The sequence below is a fragment of the Eurytemora carolleeae genome, unplaced genomic scaffold (assembly GCF_000591075.1).
Source record: "Eurytemora carolleeae unplaced genomic scaffold, Eaff_2.0 scaffold467, whole genome shotgun sequence".
Taxonomy (NCBI): Eukaryota; Metazoa; Arthropoda; class Copepoda; order Calanoida; family Temoridae; genus Eurytemora; species Eurytemora carolleeae.
Window position 1 is genome coordinate 173,466 of NW_019396432.1, and position 22,643 is coordinate 196,108.

A 22,643-nucleotide genomic window follows, 5' to 3' on the forward strand; every position below is an offset into this window, starting at 1 on the left:
TATAAATTCCTTGCTTTGTTCTGCTTAATAAAATTTAAGGATGTATGACTATCACAATAATTGTATATATATAGGAATGATTTAGACAATGGTCATGGTGCAGTTGTAAAAAAAATGTGAGACAATCTACCTCCCCATTATTTGTACCCTCTCGACCTATTGATATAATCTCTTTATCAAGTTAACCTTCTACCCCCCCTCCTATGTACATATAATTAATATATATTTTATACTACCTCCTCAAATACTCCCACATGCATTAATATTTATGTGATGAACAAATATTATTATCAATTATGGTAATTATATTCAAAGAAAGTAAATATTTATTTTTCACCTTTCCCTACAATTGCACAAAATCTTATGTTTTCAATCATAACACATCATATTGAAGAATAAAGAGCTATTGAGATAAACAAAAATGTTATTTTAATAAGTAAATGGATAAATTTTCATTCCTCATAGTATTGCATTCAGTCAATATTGTATAAATAAAGCAGAAACTCAATAGGACTAGCCGGTGCAACAAGGTTGACGCGGTCAGACTTAAGGTTGAATTTACTTTTACTAAAGGGTCAGAGGCTACGAAGTCATACCATTAATGCTCGCATAAAATTTGACTAGTTCACAGTGTTCTTCCTTAAAACTTGAGTTTTCCCTCAAATTTCAAATATTGTAGATATACAATAATTAATATTTGGATCAGTTTTAAAGGTTATAATTTCCATGTTCGTTTATTAATAACTTCAATCGAAATATAATAGATTAACCCCCCCCCCCCCCCCGGCACATCCCCTTCTCGATTTCCTTTACTCTGTTCTTCTCCTCCTCACCCTAACTCGATCCTTCTAACATTGACGCTTCTGTCGTATAAATTTTACTGTGTTAAATACGGAAGCTTAAGTTTATGAATTTCAAATACAAAGTTTACAACGCCTTTTCCTTATCAAGAACCCAAACCCTTTCCTTATCTGACAACTACTCCCAACCCTGCCCTTCTCCCCAGACCAACATATTTAGCATAAGCTAAGCTCGTATGGATTTAACGCAAAGGAATGAGATTTTGCCCCTAACTCTGAATTTTCCAATCCTTACATCTTTGCATCCTGATGGTGTAAAACTTTGATACTTTAAACTTAGTTATTTTGATTAAACATAATTCATAGCTTGAAATATCCTAGGTCTCCGACATTTGGCTGCAAAAATACAGGTATTAGAAAATCAGAGTTTGAACCATCACGGTGTAAAATGCAAACTTTTAGTCATGAAAAGTTAGCAAGTCAGTAGTTTAATCATAATTAGGTAAAATGCAACAGAGAATATTGAAAACATTACAAATTTAAGAATAACTTGCAGAAAATATAAAATGATTCGAATAACATCATCCTAAAATAGAAGATAGCTTAAAACATAATTGACTTATCTAAAATATTATGTGAGGATTAGTTCCATGAGCTTCTGATGGTTCTTGATAAAATTTAAAACTTTTTTGATATAAATTTATTGTTGTCTGATCTAGAAGTTTTATCACAGCATATATGAGATCGTGTACAAATGGTTTATAAATTATTTACAGTAGTTTTCAAAAAAAAGTTATCATGAAATGTTATTAAGGATGATGTAAATTGTAGCTCAAATATTTCTAGCAATTTAGACCATATATACCAGTTTTAACAGTTACAAAATCCTTACGGACTATGCTTAACCAAACAAAAAGATAGAAAATTATTTTATAGTTATGATTATTTCCATACTTTTAATTGTACATTTTTAGGAATCTTTAAAACTTGGCACGCTAATAATAAAAAATGAGAACACTTACATAATGCAATTTTGTTAAACGTAGTATTTAAATGAGTGAATGCATCTTTTAAGAATAAAAAATCTAAAATTGTAAAAATTTACAAATTTATGTAATTTTAACATTTTAAAAATTGTTAGTTTTGTATGTATTATATATATCGTACTAGTACATATACGTCGGATCTACAAAGGTCAGACGGTACCAAGGTCGGACGGTACAAACGTCAGACGGTACAAAGGTCGGACGGTACAAACGTCAGACGGTACAAAGGTCGGACGATATTAAAAGTCGGTCTTTTCATTAAAGCAAGTATTCGGCCGGCAATCTACATGATAGGAACGAAATTATTTTTCTTTAAAATGAGGTTTTCTTAAACTCACATTGTTTCAAATCTAGTAGATGCGGATATTTCCAAATCTTCAAGTTTTTTCTTACAACATTTGAAAAGCCGACGTTCTTACCGTCCAACGTTTGTACCGTCCGACGTTTGTACCGTCAAACGTTTGTACCGTCCGATGTGTGTTACCTGTACCCACAGGGCAGTCGAGGTCATAAATAATATAACAGTCAAAACTTTTAAAACAAATCATGATTAAGCATTTAGAACGAATGAAAAATAGAAAATACAGAGAAGAAAAAATTGAAACTTAGAGTTGTATATGTATAAATACTAGGTATTATATCTGTATCTATCTATGATATACTTTAATCGAAAGTTCTTATAATTTTTGCGAACTCTCAGTAAAATTGTGATAAAAATGTTCAATTCATCTTTAAGGGTTTTAAACATATATAACTTAATCATTTTTTAGATAATTGACCTGCATCCTTTTAGAATTTACAGATAGCAAAAATTAAAACTGGAATGATTAAAATGGAATAGGGGTTTACAGTGATAACCAGAAAACTCTGAAATATAAAGATGACTTTTAAAATCTAGTTTAACCTATAAAAACTCACATAAGGATGAGACACAGCATTTGTGCATCATGCAACAATACCCATTTCACTAATTTGGTGATTTAATAAGGTCTAGTAAAACTATTTGCTTTGTAACAACATCAAATACACTTAATATTGCTATGATGTCGTCTTCTTATTCTATTGTTTTCTGGTTATCACTGTATGGCTGAAAAATTTAACGTGCCTACGGTTTTTATTGGGGGGGGGGGGGATACAAAACAGTGTAATTGTATTGTTTTCAATAAACCGATGATGCTAAACCTAAAGCATGATCAGTTATAGCTTTGTAATTCTCATCAACAGATTCCTCATCCTCAGCTGCATCACTCGTTACATCAATATAGTCATCCTTGTTAAACATATCATCCTCAAGTACATCAGAGTCAAGATCTTCATCATTATAACCAGTGTTTTCCACATTTTCTGAACAAGTGTACAGTGAAACTTCATTGCGAATACTTGGAAAACTTGTCACTCCTTCCCCCTCCGTACAGAATACTCTGGATTCCCCTGTAGTACTCTTGTCTGGTATTGATTGATAAATGTCTGTATGTTTAGAATAATTCATAAAGGATTCAGAACTGGAAAGATTCTCAAGACCAGTGTGAATTTTGATCGGTACCTTTGAGTAGGGATTTATCAACTTTGGATTGAGAGTCCTTGGAGCAATTTTATGGTATTTACTCCGCTTTTTACCATTCCCAACGCTATGTGTAGTATTTACAGGCCTACTGTTGAAGATTTGACTCTGACTAGTGTATACTGGATGCTGGAATAGATATTGAGGAGACACTAAACTAAACTCAGGTTTAACCGCCCACACATCACACGATCCTTTCAATACAGGAGGCGTTCCCTTCTTCCGGGGTATAATCTTGGCATATCCTGACTTAGAGTTTAGGTTTGAGGCATCATACTGGTCGGACAGGTCGTCGTAGCTATGTGAAGAAGCTGAATGTCGACTGAGTCGTGGTTTATGAACCCGACCACTAGCCTGGTAAGGAGTCGAGGTCAGAGGAAACTCTTTGTCGCCAACCTGAAAATATGCATTCAAAAATATTTTGATAAAGGAATTGAGTTTCAACTACAAACTCAAATTTTAAAATTCTTATATTTTTATAAGAAATTAGATTGCAAAGAAAGAGAGATTTGATAATCAGAATTTGTGGCAAAAAAAAACTATATTCTTTATACAAATTAATTTAATATTTTGGCTAGAGATTAGTTTCTCTCGTCAGCTTTGGCATATTTAAACCCTGAAGTTTACTTGTTCGTACTTATTAACCTTTCACAGACTTACTTAGTTTTCTTAGTTTACTTAGTTTCTTAGCTCGGTATACTTGCATATCAAAATAGAATCGGCCGAACTACGTTCAAAATCTCATGGGAAAATTTGCAATAGTACGTTGAAAGGACTAAGAGTAATTTCAAGTGACTTTTTTTTGCAAAAACGGCTATGCCCGGTTAAAAACGATACCCTTGAAACCTTCAACTGATGTATAATGTGGAAGATATTGTTATTTTTCTGTCTGATAAGTGTTGAAATCTGAAAACTCCTATATGTTTTCCTGCAGAAGAAATTCGCAAGTCACTTTTGTAGAGAAACCACAGTTGAAAAAGATCAGTTTTCTCAATTTTATACATTGATATCTAATTCATACTTATTCAGAAATAGCCCTTTAGAGTATAGTTGGGGAAAAGGCATGGTCATCCTCTTTGCATGATGGGTCACTTGAATTTAGGCTTACAGTCCCTTAGAGAGGAAATAAACTTAAAACTATCAGTAATGAATGTTTTTGTTTGAAAACAAACTATAGTTAAGAACGTTAATGACATAAACAACTAGATTAAGTTATTTGAAAATGAATCTTCATAATGTTAATGTTGAAAGAAAAGAAGGTTAAGCTTGGGGTCGTCATAATGTTAATGTTGAAAGAAAAGAAGGTTAAGCTTGGGGTCGTCATAATGTTAATGTTGAAAGAAAAGAAGGTTAAGCTTGGGGTCGTCATAATGTTAATGTTGAAAGAAAAGAAGGTTAAGCTTGGGGTCGTCATAATCAAATGTTTAAGATTGAATAGTAGATTATTGAGTGAGTATGAGCTTGCACAGGGAATGAATGGAAGAAATGGGGTGAGGGTGAGAGTTTAGTTGTGTTTGAAAGATTGAAGCAATAAGGAACCCAGTGGGTGTATAATATGCTCTACAGTCTATAGGATAGAATAGGATTGAGTAGGCGAGAAAATTGGATTAAATCATGGGAAAACTCCCAGTTGGAAACTCATTCAAAGAAATAAACCTTTTTTCAAAAAAAAAATACAGTGAGACCCATAAAACTGTGAAACTAGTAAAAATGAAAAACAACAACAGTGTGAAGTGCATGATTTATAGTGTTACACAGACCCATTTTCTTATTAAGATAATTTTCAAGCTAACGTTTATCTATTTACTGTTTAACAACATCAAGTACACAAAGGATGGCTTAAATATCGTCTTTATATTCCACAGTTTTATAGATCCCGTGGATAAACAATAACCATTAACTAAAATCAGACTTAATAAATTCGATCCTTAATAACACACATAAAGTTTTTCCCCCCACATCACAACACTAGCACATCCAAGTCAAATACTAAAGAATTAACATACAGTGATAACCAGAAAACTCTAAAATAGAAAGACGACATTAAAGCAATTCATAAGTATGTCAGATGTTGTTACAAAGCAAATAGTTTTACTAAGGCAATTATCAAATCACTTATGAGTCTGTTTACACTGCACAATGGCTATGTTCATTGGATCATTTAAAATCATAATTTGAGTCTAAAAGTTGTCTTTCTATTCAAGAGTTTTCTGGTGCTCACTGTAGAAGTGTAAAAAGGATCGATGATCGATCCCAAAGTAATATAAAACTTACGAGATATCTTGATTCGTAGACAGAGGAATTGGTCTGAGTTCTCAGAATATCCGTGGAGGCGTATGGAGCTAAATCCTGGGTTTTACTTTCTGGTTTAGATACTCCGTAGTTGGATATAGTGAAGGAAGCAAGTTTGGTTCGATCTATGTATATATATTCATTCTCCGAAACCTGGTTCCCACCCTGCTCAAGCAAATGCTTTTCAGACGAATTTGAACCCTCAGCGCTATCCTCTCCGTTCCATCGCCGGTCTATCCATAAACTTTGATTTTTGGTAGGTGCAGAGTCAAGGGTGGGAATCGGAGAAGTTTTCTCTTGAAAAATCTGCTGCTTAGAAAACTTTCTTCTGTAGAAATAAATAGCACCAGCAATAAGAGCCAGAGCGATCAGAAAACTTCCTACAAGGGCTCCAATCCACATTGAGCCACCATCAGCTCCTATTCTTAAATCCGTCCCATACTTATAAAGAGATCCGTAAATTAAACCTAATGATAACTTCTGCTCCATTGGGATTGAATACGGTCCCACCCCTGCTTTATTAAACGCTGCTATCTCTATTGACACAGTGTGTATATCAACAAGATTAAGATTAAGCAGATTGACATACACGGATACGTCCGAAGGGTCAGCGATTACACTCGTTAGCTCATGTCCAGATCCATTTACTCGTATTTTATATCCTTCCAAGAATCCGTTAGCAAACTCCTGGGATAACTTACTCCAGACTAGGATGAACCCATCCTCTGTTAGTGTTATGTTTTGTATTGATGGAGATGTACTAGGTAACCCTTGCTGGGTCTTGGCAGTCCTGGATGCAGAGGGTAGACCCAGGACGGATTTGTAGAAGGGAGTAACAAAAACCTCGTATTCAGTGTTCATCTGGAGACAAAACAATATTTGGTTTTTTAGATGAAAAATAATTTATAGATTTGTATCGACTAATTGAATGATTTGAAAAGGTTTTCAATGTAATTCTTAGTGGCCGCTCTAGAGATAGGCACGTCTGGAAATTTGAGGGTCATTTTAAGTTTCATTAAAAACTTTTAGAATATAATGGTGGAAACATTGAAAATAAACTTTCAGTTTATTTAAACTGAAAGTTAATGCCCTTAATTTGAATTGACATGAATCTTTAATAAACATAGTTTCAATCAATGTTTAATAGACTGAGTTCAAAGTTCGAATTCAAACCCCGACATTTAACAACTAAAATTAAATAAAAAATAGTTTTATCTCCTTAATACAACAAAATTATAATTATAAATAAGAAATTATTCAAAAAGTTAAAAGTTAATCAAAATGAGTTAATCAGTGAAGAAATGAGTTAATCAGTGAAGAAATGAGTTAATCAGTGAAGAAATAAATGAGTTAATCAGTGAAGAAATGAGTTAATCAGTGAAGAAATGAGTTAATCAGTGAAGAAATCAGTTAATCAGTGAAGAAATGAGTAGGTTGAGTTAAACTTGTTTAAACATTAATTAGATGAGGTCATCAAACTCGATATGAATGAAATAGGTGTAAAAAGCTAAACTCTGAAGAGGAGAGAGAGAGTTTTGAACACAGGAGCACAAAACTTAAGACAGGCCGGGTATCGGTATGAAACCCAGTATCGGAAACCGGGTTCACGAATGGGGTTAGGAAATTTTGTAGAAATTAATATATTTTTTAATAAATATTATTTTACATGTTTAGTTTTATGTTCTCTCTTTATTATCTACTTCTTGATGTAAATCTACAAAAATGTATTGTATGTACTCCAAAAAGGAAAACTCGGAATTTTCGTTTAACGATAAGATTCTCTTTTTTAAATTTCCCGCTCAGGATTCTCCGGACTAAGCGAAGCTAGCATCATTTACACACACACACATTTCTTCGCGGACCAACTATTTGTAAAAAGCCGAAGGGCTTGTGATGAATTGCTTGAGGTATAAGGCGGACCATGAAAAAGCGTTGAAGATTCATAACTCATTTTCAAACTGTAGGATTTGTTATACAGTACATACAACCAACCGAGCTCTGACATTTATGTTATACAGTACATAGAACAAACCGAACTCTGACATCTATGTTATACAGTATATAGAACCAACCGAGCCTTGACATCTATGTTATACAGTACATAGAACCAACCGAGCTCTGACATCTATGCTATTCAGTACATAGAACCAACCGAGCTCTGACATCTATGTTGTACAGTACATAGAACCAACCGAGCTCTGACATCTATGTTACACAGTCATATAACAAACCGAGCCCTGACATCTATGTTACACAGTACATAGAACCAACCGAGCCCTGACATCTATGTTATACAGTACATAGAACCAACCGAGCTCTGACATCTATGACAAACGTTTTTACAAGCCTTTACTAAACTAACTAAAGATGTGTGGAGGGAGGGGGGGGGGGGGTGTTTACGTTCTATGTTTAAAAGTTAATTTCGATGTATGCCAATACCAATTAAGGCCAAGTTGAATATTGCTACAAATTCATAATAAAAATTTTCTAATCCTTACAACTTTGCAACCTGATGTGATAATCATTGATAATTCAGAGTTAGACAATTTGATTTAACAAAATTCGTAATTTGAAATATCTAAGAACTAAGGATATTGGGTTGTAAAGATAATGGGATTATACCAAAGACTTAATTGATTGTTGATTTAAAAAAATAATATTGTTTTTTCCTTCAGTCTGTTCAGATTATAGCTGGTAGCTCCAGCATGAAGAACCTTGATGCTTGTATACTCCTGACGGACTCGAGATTCTTTAAACTTGATAAAGTATCCGTCCAAGTACCTGGCCACCTGGTCCAACCTCCAGCTCACCTTCAAGGAGCTAGGTGACTCAGAAACCAGGGACTGCACTATCACAGTCTTCTCCATAAGGACAACCCTAGCATTGGCTAGATCTGGATCAGTATTCACGTGGTAAAACTTAGAGTGATCTGCTCCACCCTTGGTTATATTAAAATCAGATAAATTAAAGATTAAAACTTGAGATCTCTCTAGGGTTGCTCCTGCAGAGTTAACTCCGACACAGGAGAAGTGACCCGAGTTTTCTAGACTTGTGTTTACAAAGACAAGACTATTATTCCTTGCCATGTATATATTTCCATGTTCAACTCCTGGATACCACTCTGTCTGATCAGGTTCATGAATCCAGAATACTGATGGACTAGGACTACCAGCCACTACACAGTCCAGCTTTAGGATAGTTCCTACTTTAGTTTGTATATGTGAGGAAGGTTTAACAGTTATAACAGGAGGTTCCTCAACATGTATCATTGCACTAGCAGTTATCTTTCCGCCCTTGTTGTATGCTTCACAGATATAAATCCCTTGATCTGATGGGTGGATATTCATTATAGCTAAACCTTGTCCAGTCACTGCTTCCATATTTTCAGCCAACTCCTGAAAAAAATTAGTTTTAATCACAAAGACTATTTTCGTTTATATACTGTCAACAAATCATTTATATCATAAATTACGTTTTAAATAGCCAAATCGTTTTTTTAGAAAACATCCATCTTGCCAACTTTGTAAGAATTAAAAAGAAATTTCATATTGTACTGCTAGTCTGCACTTAAATAATTCTTTCTTCTAGGCCTCGACAGGAATACGTTTTACAATTTTAAAGAGTCATTTTTCAAGTAAGTAAATCAAACTTTAAAAACCTTTTTACAATTTAAGTACCTGATTTCCCTGTCTGGTCCAGCGAACTTCTGGTACTGGTTCTCCACCAACCTGGCAGTCCAGTACAATATCAGACCCAGCTACAGTCACCACATCCTCAGGTTGGGTCAAAAAGTACGGAGATTCTAGAAAGAAAGAAAAAATTTACAAACAAAAAAATCACAAAAGGGTTCCACACTTTTTTCATCAAAAAAGTTTCCGACAAGAAAACATTTCCTTCACAAAATCCTTTTCCCGAAAAAAATGTTTTATTTAACAAAGTGTTTCCGGACACATTATGTGTTCTGCCAGCTGCTACAAAGTGTTTTTAACCACAAAATATTTACTGCAAATAAGTATTTCTCCTAAATAATGTTTTTTTTAAACCTTTTAACAAATAGATTTTGATCATGACAGTATTATTGGCAGAAACGTTGTAGGTTAGATTGAAATTATAAAATTTTATAACTTAGATGGATTTACTAATTAGATTTTAGGTTAGAAGAGTGTTTTATCACTTTACCCAATCTTGGTTTTAGACCAGGTAAAATATACTGAAATGTTACAGACAACAGGTTGGTTTGATGGTTAGGAGTTTCGCCAAATCCCTCTAATTCATGATCAGTATCATCTAGATTTGTAAACTCAGTAGTATCTTAGCAGGCTGCAGTTTTACAGTTTTTGCAGTATTTTCCATATTGACTAAAACTTTTTTTTACTTGAATCCTGATTTTCTCAATCACTTTCTTCGTTTCTATCAGTTGCATGTAATTTTAAAGCGACGTTTTTTTAAATATCGTAAAAATTTGGAACGAATTTAATAAAGGAATTGAGTTTTTGCCACAAACTCTGATTTTCTAATTTCAGTATCCTTGCAACCCAATGTCGTAGAATTCTGTTAGATTAAAAAATGTAAGTTTGAAATATCAAAGGTTTACATCATAAGATATAGGTTTTACAAAAACTGAATTTGTGGCAAAGACTCAATTCCTTCATCATCGCAGATATTGATTTTATCTACATTTATCTACTTTTTATTAACCTTGCATAAAAGTATATATATAACTAAATGTTTACTTCTAAAGGTTTGGAAGGGTTGAGATTATACAAGTTTCAGAACATCAATCAAGCTTATTCATAATTACTCATTAAACTTACAACAAGTTCACCAACCCAACCCTCCTCTTCGGTCGAACATCGTAAATTCAAATAAAGAACGAAATTTAAGTAAAATTAACGAATTCACAGTCAAAGACCAAAAATAAATGAGGACTAAAAGAACCAAAAAATAATGAATGAAATGGACTATTCAGTGCCAATCTTCACCCCCTTATAAAACAGAAAATAATAAAAGACTCATAATTAAACGGTGGCTTGCGAGTAAGGGTAAATATCGCATTTTTTGCACAATTAATTGATGTAGCTTTAACAAAAATTTCGCTTTTTTTCTCGCTGGAAACCTTACTTGCAAGCTGCTCTATACTTTTGAAATAAAAAAACATTGCTTAGGATGTGTTAAGACATCCTTTAACTTTAAAGTGTAACCGTTCTTAATTGAAAATTATCAGGACTTTGCTAATTTAGCATCTTTACCCTATTTTTAAGAACGTTTTTAAGTTAATCCAGTTTATTTTAGGAATATAATTCCAGTCTTAAACTGCAAACTTGTTCAATGTTTATCCATATGTATTGTTTGATTCTAATACATCAATCACTCATATAAATATATTTCACACCTTTTTCCATCGTGCAGGGAAACTTGTGAATTTAAAGAGAACAAAGACATTGTTTTTAATTCAAGAATTAATTAACTTTACGACCTCTGAGCTTTAAAAAATGTGGTCTACTGTCTTTTGTATTTTAAAACAGAAGGCCCAATTTAACCATTAATAAAAGAAAAAATGTAGATTTTTTTTCCAGAGTTTGTCTTTTCAGGAGTCTGTCTTTTCAGGAGTTTGTCTTTCGCCAGTTTGTCCTGCATGAGTTTGTCATGGCACCTTTATTAGAATAAAACTTTGGCAAATTTGTTTTAAGGTACTGAAAAAACATATGAAATGGAGATGAATGATGAATCTTTGAATTGTATTTTTTTCTCTTCATTCAATTCCATTCACAATGTCGGTCAGCAGTGACATAAAGCGTAAATAGCGTAAAATAAGCAATATTTTTTTCTTTGTACAACTATAATGTACTACAACCATACCTATTATTGCGAGTAGAACCGGTTCTGTGTCTCGTGTACCAGCAATAGATGAAGCAGTACACGTGTACCAACCCCGATCTTTTCTTCCAACAGATTGGATTCTTAAACCCTAAACAACAATATTTATTGGATTTAAGTTAATGAGAATAAAATGTATACTACAATATCAGTTAATATGGACACTTAATGTTCGGTTTTTATTCAGTCGTTCAGTCGTATTCCTTGGTTTAGCATATACAGTACAGGGTTACCACTTCAGAGACAATATTACACAATCTTAGTTCTTACAATATGGTTTCCTGCACCTATTTTGTTGCTAAATCATTAAATATCACATTAAAAAGCATATAATAAAAAACCATAAAACCAAATAAAATTTTAAGATAGACTTTTTTCTTCCGGGCATGATCGGGTTGTTAAGATTAAATCTAGATTGTGGAAGTTTAGTGTTTCAAGTTTTAGGTTTTTATTGATCTGACAGTGCAGGGGTTCACTGTCTGGTCAAAAACCTCCTTGATTTGTTTTGCCCTTTCACGTCGCCATTAAAATCTCATCCTTAATTGATAATTAATAATCTTGTAGAAAATAACTGAATTAAGCCAGAAGGTTAGGTTAGGTTAGGTTGTGGTATATGAAGAGTTCTAGGTAGTTTTTAATACTATTGTTCTGCGTGGTAACCATACAAATTTGTATTAAAGGAATTCAGTCTTTGCTACAAACTCTGATTTTCTAATCCCTATATCTTTGCAACCCAATATCGTTGATCTTAGATATTTAAAACTATGAAACTTCTAAATTGAAATTTGTTTGGAAAAACCATGGTTATTTCAACCAGGTTACCAAGTTATAGGAATTAGAAAATTTTATTTTTTGCCAAAGGCTCAATTTCTTTACCTCTGAAGAGATTTGAACGTTTTCTGACTGTTCCACGTGAACTCCATCCTTTAACCATCTACAAATATACAAATTGCCCGTGTGAAAAAAAAACATTTTTAATTAAAAAAAAAAAAATTTCCTATTTTTGAAAAACCAATTTGCTTTTGGAAAAAAATTGTAAAATTTTTTTAACTTATGGACAGTGGACACACATGGTTTCCCTCAAAAAAAATTTCAGTCCATTTGGTCTAACTGTTTGGCCAGCTATAGCTAACATATAAATATATATAGCAAATGATTAGAACATTATTATGAAATAAAAAATATATCGTTCAAACAGTATTCTTTAATAATTGCATGATTTGTTAAATGGGCTCAAAAATTTAAAATAAAATTCAAAAATTGACAAAAATCTATCTGATAACAAATACAAATTAGAAAAAAAGTAATCAAACTTAAATCCGTCAAATATTATCTAAAAAAGACAAATAGTAAATGGGCCCGGCTGGTGGTTGTTTATGGTTTAAACGTGTTTAAAAATGATTGAATGATAGAATCAATCACATGAGAAGGATGAGGTGGGGGTGGAGTAGAGAGGGGGGGTCATTCCGCGCATTCTTAAATAATTTATGCACAACAAACTTATTTATAATCTTTATTTGAGGGTGGGGGCGAATAAAAAAGAAAAAAACTAATCTTTGCCACAAACTCTGATTTTCTTACGCCCATATCTTTGAAACCCAATGTCGTAGACCTTAGATGTTTGTTCATTTATTCATTTTTTGTTTCAATATTTTCTAAATCGGTTGATAGCGCAGTAAAAAATATTCCGTTTCTAAGTTGTATAATTTTAACTTTTCTGAAAAGTTTCTGAAATCAGCATTTTAAGACGATTTGATTAGAATATCTGTTAACTTTTAATTGTTACTGAAATAAACCACACAATAGCAACATTATACAAAGTGGGCAAAAATACAAACTGTGGTCCAGTATATAGTTTTAATTGTTACTGAAATAAACCACACAATAGCTACATTACACAGAGTGGGCAAAAATACAAACTGTGGTCCAGTTTATAGTTTTAATTGTTACTGAAATAAACCACACAATAGCTACATTACACAGAGTGGGCAAAAATGCAAACTGTGGTCCAGTATAAAGTTTTAAATGTTACTGAAATAAACCACACAATAGCAACATTATACAGAGTGGGCAAAAATACAAACTGTGGTCCAGAATAAAGTTTTAAATGTTACTGAAATAAACCACACAATAGCTACGTTATACAAAGTGGGCAAAAATACAAACTGTGGTCTAGTGTATAGTTTTAATTGTTACTGAAATAAACCACACAATAGCTACATTATACAAAGTGACCAAAAATAGAAACTGTGGCCTAGTGTATAGTTTTAATTGTTACTGAAATATACCACATAATAGCTACATCATACAGAATGAACAAAAATACAAACTGTGGTTCAGTATATAGTTTTAATTTGTTCAATCTTAGTTAAATTTTGTCGTTCAATGCTTCCACATAAATCGAATATTTGACATATAATTAAAATAATTAAATAATATAATTAAATAATTCTTTAATTAAAAACTTTGTAAATGCACTTTTTCACATTTTCGAAGCTTTCAATAATAGTTTTAAGTGCTTATAATTTCTTATCTAGATTTTTTGGATGGACCTCTTTGTATTTTATACCTAAGGGTAGGAGTGGGGTTCCCTACAGGTGGAGTACAAGGCAGGAGTGCTGGAGTACCCAGAAGTACACTTATACCTCCAGGATATCGTTCAAATTCATCTCGTAAATCTAGAAAAAACTAGAATTTGTGACCTCAATATTTACAAACATACTCTTGTTCATAATATTCTAATGATTGACAAATGCAAATTCACCAGGAGCTAAATTAGTGGAACGGGTAAATTATATATTATTTAATGAGTGTTTTCGACTTTTTTAACAGTCTATACCTACCTACCTACCAGCTAACATACCTACCTACCTACCTACCTACCTACCTACCCACCGATCTGTACCTAACAACTTAAAATTATCGACAATTTGTAAACTGATGTTTATTGAGTCCCTGATGATGTATGTTTAGAAACTAGGAAGGTAAGTATCTGGAGCTTTGTAGTAAATTGATTAAATAAACAGATATAGAAAATACAGATGCAAATCTTAATACATTTTGTAAAGTGGAAATGTAAGTGTTTATATTCAGTAAAAACAAATTGTATTATTTACTCTCAGAAAATGGAAATTTAAACCACCTTGGGATTCAATAATAAACCCTTGGGCAACGCCCTAGGGTTTATTATTGAATCCATCGAGGGTTTGTTTGTTAAGAACTGGTTTAATCATGGATCGGCATATAGTCTTATAACTGAATGTGTATTTATCTTACAACTATTAATGGAATAAAAAATACTATCAACAATTATTCCAAAACAACGTGATATTAAAAAGATGAAGATTGGATATTTTGAATTTTTATTAAAGTCTAAACAAAAGAACTTAAGGCAATACTAGCTATATTAGATTAAATAAACATATGCCAACTTTACTAAGTATAAAATAGTGTAGGTTCACTGAGATATAGACCAACTGAAAGTTAGTCAACAAAATTTTAGAAAGGCACCATTAAATTATCGTAACGCCATGGCCTTCCGCTTTACCTCACCAACTCATACTCTTTTGTTGCCCTAGGCATATACATTTTAAGGTTAAAAAGAGTGATTGCAAAGTCCTGCTCGATTTTACGAGAAAGAGCGTGCATATCTTGATTTGCATAGAGTAAAGCGGATGGAGGGGGAGGGAAATCTACATATTATATATGTATATATCTACGTAGGCGTCTCTTCATTTAAATATTATCCGTGGTTCAAAGGAAATAATTGGATATGTGTAGGCAGGTACAATAGTTAGCGACACATTGTATATATATATATATCAGACCATACGAATGCCTAGATAGATTGTGGACATGATACTATATTATATAATTTATTTAGAAATAATCTATTAAGACATTAAAAGAAGTAATGATGATAAATGAAGATACGCCCACGTTTGATAGTCAGTGTCAGTTCGTCACAACAGCAAAAACTAAACTAAAGGAATTAAGTCTTTGCCACAAAATCAAATTTTCTAATGCAAATATCTTTGCAACCTAAAGAGGGAAACCTTTGATATTTCAAACTTAGATCATTTAATCAATAGTTTGAAATATCTAAGGTCTACGACATTGGGTTTTAAGATATAGTGATTAAAAAATCTGAGTTTGTGGCAAAGACTCAATTCTTTTACATGTACGCATAATCAATACATCATATACGTATTGTTTTATATCCAGTTTCTTCCTACCTATATCACAATCAAATCAAATCAGACTTCTACTTTCATACTTTAAAGATAAAAATCACTTACGAGGTTTATAACATCATATATATTATCAAGTATTTCTCTTTTCAGTCGATAATAAATAGATATATATGTAATATATATATAAATAAAGCGTATTTCATTAAGTTTGCCTCAAGGTATACTAAAGTAGGAGAGGTATAATTTAGCAAGACCAAATATGATCCTCGAAATTAGTGGAAATGACTTGGAGGAATTCAAACAAAAGACTTGAACCACGTTTTTCTATTATTTAAGAGATACTTGAAATATTTAACAATGAGATTCTTCAGTTAAAGATTCGAATTCAAGTTTCAAGCTTTAGGATGTAAAATACAGAAATTTTTGACTATTCTATATTTTTTAAAACCAAAAGTTATTTTTACATAAAGACAAAAAATTATATAAAAAATGTTCTTTTTATTATATTATATTCATTTATAAAAATAAGACGAGGTGATTATCTGGGGGAAAAACTTTACTTCAGAATCTTGATAGATCCTATTTTATAAAACAAAATATACATATATCTTGAACTGTGACTTACATGCAACATCAAGGGTAGCATTTCTACTTCTGGTTGAACCAGCAGCATTGCTGGCTACACACCAGTATACACCACTATCCTGAAATCATATTTTTATATCATATGTGGAGCTGGAAACAAATTGAGTCTTTGTCACAAACTCATTTTCTTTGCAACTCAATATCGTAGGCCTTGAGATTTTTTAAACAATGAATTCTGCTGGATCAAATAATTTAAGTTCGAATTATCAAAGTTGTGCACACTCGTCCATCAGGCTGCAATAATACATGAATTTAAACATTTCAGTTTGTGACAAAGGCTTAATTCTTTTGGATGAGACAGGGGCCCCAATGAACAAGAAACAGTAATGTAAGACATCAGAAAGTTTTTTTTATGTTCGAACTATATTGAACACAATTTTCTCTCACTTTAATACAATCTGGAAATGAAGAAGTGAGAATAAATCAATCTTGGACAAAGGAACTGAGTTTTTGCTACAAAATTGAATATTCTAATATCTATATCTCTGCATCCTCATGGTTTAATCCTTGGAGATTTCAAACTTAGATTATTTAGTCTAACATAAGGTTACCGACATTGGGTTGAAAAGATATAGGGATTGGAAAATCTGAGTTTGTGGCAAAAACTCAATTCCTTTGTGTGCTAATAAATTTGTTTCAATATGGTTACTTAGATAATGCTACATAAACGGAAGAGTAGACAGGTTTTATAAAAGGAAGTATACAACGTAAAAGCTTTCTGAGTTTTAATGTGGATATAAAGCTAAACAATTTTTTAAAACGTCACAAAATTCATGTTGGTATTGCTTACCAAAATATAGAGAAAAATATTTGATAAGATTAAAAATATGATTAATTAATGTTAATTCTTAAATAAATTAAATTAAATGTCAATAAATAGATTAATAGATATCGATATCAAACCAAGTTTATGGATATTTGATCTTAAAGAAAAGTATATTTTGATAACAATTTAAAGCAATATTTCTGACCCCCCCCCCTTCCCTCCCTCTCTAACCCCGGCCCTAATTATAACATATGAAATGGTTCAATGTAAATGTTTTTATCTAACAACTTAAATCTGGGAACTAATTCAAAGTAAAAAATTAAGTTTTTGCCGTTATTAAAATGTATTCTTATTTTTGCTGTACCTGTTCTTTCTTACTGTGTGCAGCGCGTAGAAAGAATAAACTTCCGTCCGGTAGAACAATTCTACAAATAGGTTTATTTAAACTTCCGTCCGGTAGAACAATTCTACAAATAGGTTTATTTAAACTTCCGTCCGGTAGAACAATTCTACAAATAGGTTTATTTAAACTTCCGTCCGGTAGAACAATGCTACAAATAGGTTTAATTAGTTAAAAGTTTTTTTTTATAAATCCTGTACTGAAAAATCAAACAGTGTAATGTACGCATGAAGATCCAGGCTGTTTAAAAAGTTGAATACATTTTCAGGACTGGATCAATTCAAAATGGTCGCAACGCCTTGGCCTTTGATCTATACTAACAAACTTACTTCTACTTTTGTTGTAGCCCTTATTTTATAACCAGGTACTTGTTTTTAGCTTTAGTTTTTAAGAAGAAATTGACAAAGGAATTTTAAACTAAGAATTCTGTTGGATCACTGTGCACACTGTATTGTATATCGTGTAGTATATGATTGTTGGGTTCCATAAATAAATTTGTAAAAGTAAGCCTGTCTGATATAAAGCACCCAGTTTATGTTTTAGAATTACCATATTTTGAAAATTATTGTTATTTATTGTTTTTAATTTAGTTCCTACACTGAAGGGGGATTATTGCCAGGGGGTAAATTAAGTATTCTAGCTGCGGACTAAGTTTCACAGTTTTTTCTTCATTTTCCACCCTTAGGTTTTTTTTTCTCCCTGATCATTACTGTTTTCTAGTTTATACTTTCTAATTAGATTTTACAAAATTATTTATTAAAAATAAACATGGGAATTCGGTGAAGATTTTGATATCTTCATTGTAACTGCTTTTTTTATTTAAAATGGTGATGCCTTCTAAGGAAATCTATAATCCGTAAACATTTCGTCTGCTAGAGTTAATAATTTGTTTGTTTATGTTTTGATTCCCGTAAACAAACAAAGTACAGTTGTTCCTCTCCACCAAGAATGTAAGGCAAGGAAAGTATCCGAGGAGGTTAAAAGCATTAAATTTTGATAATTTTGATAATTCACTTAATAATTTCCTATGACTAGAATATTTCATTGATTTTTTATGTGAATCATGGATCCCATGTCAGGCTTCGACATCCGTCTTGTGTTTACATTAGCGCCCAGAGACAGTACACTGCAGTACTAAAGATGTGTACACTTCTGAAATGACTTTCCTTGCCTTACATCCTTGCTCTCCACTGTTTATCTTGCAGAAATGTTATACAATGCGCGGTTTGAAGAATAACAAAACAGTCCTACCGTTAACATAAAATATACTCAATAAGCTGACGTAACTTTATTTTGACCATTACAATTAGGTAATACAACGTTAATTCTTCACAAAGACGATTTCAAATTTGTTTTTTATATTCCCATGTTTATAGGGATACACTGTATAATAAGTTATCAAGTGAGTTAATGTCAAAATGATTGATTACCTGTGACTTAAAGGATCAGCTGGAGCTGTAGAGACAGGTTGACCGTCTTTATACCAATTGATATTCCTACCTGTGACTTGAAGGGTCAGCTGGAGCTGAAGAGACAGGTTGACCGTCTTTAGACCAATCTATTTCCTACCTGTGACCTTAAAGGGTCAGCTGGAGCTGTAGAGACAAGTTGACCGTCTTAAGACCAATCTATTCCTTACCTGTGACTTGAAATGTCAGCTGGAGCTGTAGGGACAGGTTGACCGTCCCTATACCAATAAATATTCCTACCTGTGACTTGAAGGGTCAGCTGGAGCTGTAGAGACAAGTTGACCATCTTTATACCAATCTATTTCCTACCTGTGACTTGAAGGGTCAGCTGGAGCTGTAGAGACAAGTTGACCATCTTTATACCAATCAATCATAGGTTCAGGTTCCCCAGTAGCCTAGGCGAATATTTAAGGTTTTTGAGATCATAATTCACAGAGATCCAAACAGCTATGAAAAGTTTTAAGACTGGGTAAACGTCAAAGTGTTGCAATGACTCGGCCTTACTAACTCACTTATACTCTTGAGTATGAAGACTACTTTTAGACTCAAGTTATGACTTTAAATAGTTTAATGAACATGAGACACAGAACGTGTGCGGTCATTTAACTTAATAACTGATTTCTAGGTATAATGCTTTAATGTAGTTTTCCTACTCCATTTTTTTTCTGGCGTTCACTGTATATTGATAAATTGTATAAATAGGTAATAACACTTTAAGGCTGTGGTTGCGGGTTAAAAATCCAATTATTTATTTAACAATGTATATTTTCAAATTCATTAAACCGTACATTTATGCTAAAACTTAAATAATTTAATTATCCCTCTGACGAGCTGTATTCAGGCTTTTAATTGAGTAATTTTTAAATACAGCGTTACAGAATATTCAAAACATCTAAGAAAGGTATAAAGCCCCCCAGGCTAACCAGGGTGAAATGCATTTGGTTTCTAAATACAGCGTTACAGAATATTCAAAACATCTAAGAAAGGTATAAAGCCCCCCAGGCTAACCAGGGTGAAATGCATTTGGTTTCTTCGATTTGAATTCCAATAGAGTTTTTTTTATACTTTTTCGTTTAAATCGAATATTCTGACAAAAAAGCAAAATAGGAAATGGCGGAAATATCATTTTTCACAGTTCTCTGCGATAAGGACCGAACACGCACCCCTGACCCTTTAGTAAAAGTAAATTCAACCGAAAGTCTGACCGCGTCAACCTTATAGCACACCGGCTAGTCATGTGCTAGTCCTATTAAGTGTCTGCTTTATTTACCCAACGTCCGGGCGAAACAGTACAAACTGGTTCCGGAAAGGTTGACCCGGCTCGGAAATTCAATTGTACCACGGGTGCCCGTGCGAACCGTTAAATCCGCTTAAAAATGCATTTATAACAAACGAAACGATATTAGACCTTTTAAAGCGTCATTATGGATATATAGATATAGATATATCTTCATTATTCATTAGATTAATGGATTTTAATCGAGTTTTCCTAGAATTTAAATTATCAATTTCCACTGCACTAGGCGAACAAATAGACCTGAAGGAATTGAGTCTTCGGTGCTAATTTTCAAAACATATATCTTTGCAACCTGATGATGGTGCAAACCTGTAATATTTCAAAACTAAAGATTCTTTTGATGTAACAGAATTCATAGTTTGAAATATCCAAGGTCTACATTGTTTGGCTGCACAGATATAGCAATTAGCAAATCAGAGTTTGTGACAAAAAAATCAATTTTCTTATTCATCTCCAGATTGTTTATTTATAAGTGTTTGAATGAAAGCTCATTAAAAATTATGAGTGAAGAGAAAGCTAAAAATGTACTATAATATCCTACCTTACAGTTTAGTGTTACAGGTTCATTTCTAGCAACCATCATATCTCTGGGGTGTTCAAGAACCAGGGGGGCCTTCTCTCCGTATACACAACTACACAGAAAACAAAAATATAAAAAGAGCAGATACAGCTCAGAAACATATTTTGACATGTTCTAGAAAAAATACTGAATTAAAAAAAGAATGTTCATAAGAAAAGAGAAATGAAAAGCTAAGGAATTGAGTCGTTGTCACAAACTCTGATTTTTAAATTCCTATATCTTTGCAACCCAATGTTGTAGACCACTGATATTTCAAACTATATATTCTGTTAGATCAAATAAACTAAGCTTGAAATAGCTAAGGCTTACACTATCAGGGTTGCAATGATATAAGGAATTAGAAAATTTGACTTTGTGGCAAAGACTCAATTCCTTTGTATACACTTTCCCCATGATTAGCATATAACAGACCCATTCATTTTTTGCAGCTCTTGCCACAAACTGTGATTTTTTATTCCGATATTTTTGCATTCAAATGTCGTACACAATCGACAGATGAATTCTATTTAGAATGAATGGTATAAGTATTAAATGTGTAAGGTTTACATCATAAGGTTCAAAAGGTATTTAATAGAAATTTTGAGTTAGTGACAAAAAGTTCGATTCTCTAATGATTGAATCGAAAGTATATGGTTGATTATTCCACCTACCTAAGTAAACACAGAAGGTAGAGTTCATGTTTCATATTTACTATGCTCGCTATGCTTGATTCAAACTTTTTGATAAATAGATAGGTTCATCTCCATACTTATCACTCTTCAACTCTTATCCATAATATCACTTCAAATCACTTGTTATTACTGCTAAATGCACCAAACTCTCTGAGTGATTTTAAGTTTTCTTTTTAAACTTTTCTCAAGTTTTCAAGTTTCCCCTGAGTGGAAGAGTTTCCAGGTTAAATAATTAATGCATGTGTTGTGTTCTACTGTACATATTCTCATGGACTCAAAGTTTGAACTGGAAACTCTTTTTCTTTCTGAAACAAACAATTTAAATAATTTTAAATTTTCTTACAAAACTTTAAAGCTTAATCTTATAGAAATATTAAATTAGGCCCAGAACAAATTATTTTTGTTAGTTCATTATTTTTCTTGAGCACAAAAAAAAACCAAAAGAATGATTGAATCAATAGCAAGGGACAAGATATAATCTAAAAAGGTGTTAAAGCAATATCGAATAACATGGAAGTTCCTTTCAGTATACTAAATAAATTTTCCCAAAAAATTATAAAAAAAAAAAAATTCCCGTTCTTTGTTTTTGTTTCTTCCATTTTAGTTTCAAGAGATGAAAACAAAACCCTCCAATAGCATTATAATAATCACACGCACCTATGCCCCTTTAGTAAAAGTAACTTCAACATAAATGAAGCATAATTAGTCTGACCGCGTCAACCTTGTTGCATTGGCTAGTCTTGTTGATTGTCTGCTTTATTAACCCAATTTCCGTGCGGTACAGTACAAACTGGAACCGGAAAGGTTGACCCGGCTCGGAAATTCAAAAGTACTACGACTGCCCGTGATCATAATAACGACTGGCAGCCTCTTACCGTTAAAAATACCCTTTGCATCATAAATTTAAAAAAAGGGAAAAAATTGATAAAGCATAACAATTGTTTCTGCAATCTGTTTACGACTTTTTCATATTTGAAACTTAAAACCTTTAATTGACTTTTTAAATTTCAAAGATTTAAATTAAATATTGAAATATTAAAAAAACA

At 32.5% G+C, this 22,643-nt stretch overlaps 1 protein-coding gene across 1 annotated transcript; it reads right to left on the reverse strand.

Moving 5' to 3' along the window:
* Positions 1-1,513: 1,513 nt before the first annotated feature.
* LOC111703218 (neogenin) lies at positions 1,514-21,898 on the reverse strand. Its single transcript, XM_023475102.1, has 12 exons — positions 21,577-21,898; positions 20,888-20,978; positions 19,359-19,444; positions 17,545-17,605; positions 16,395-16,473; positions 14,146-14,254; positions 12,453-12,510; positions 11,559-11,667; positions 9,377-9,501; positions 8,369-9,094; positions 5,682-6,560; positions 1,514-3,803 (listed from the first exon to the last, which is right to left on the reverse strand). The coding sequence occupies exons 1-12, from the start codon at positions 21,609-21,611 to the stop codon at positions 3,006-3,008; spliced, it is 3,156 nt and encodes a 1,051-aa protein (XP_023330870.1). The 5' UTR covers positions 21,612-21,898; the 3' UTR covers positions 1,514-3,005.
* Between the last annotated feature and the right edge of the window lie 745 nt (positions 21,899-22,643).

Coding starts and splice junctions, on each gene's coding strand:
- LOC111703218 (XM_023475102.1), bottom strand. CDS start 21,611: ATGAAACATGAACTCTACCTTCTGTGTTTACTTAG. Junction 16,474..17,544: donor CACACAGTAAGAAAGAACAG/GTACAGCAAAAA, acceptor ATATGATTTCAG/GATAGTGGTGTATACTGGTG. Junction 12,511..14,145: donor AACCCCACTCCTACCCTTAG/GTATAAAATACA, acceptor GTATATTTGTAG/ATGGTTAAAGGATGGAGTTC.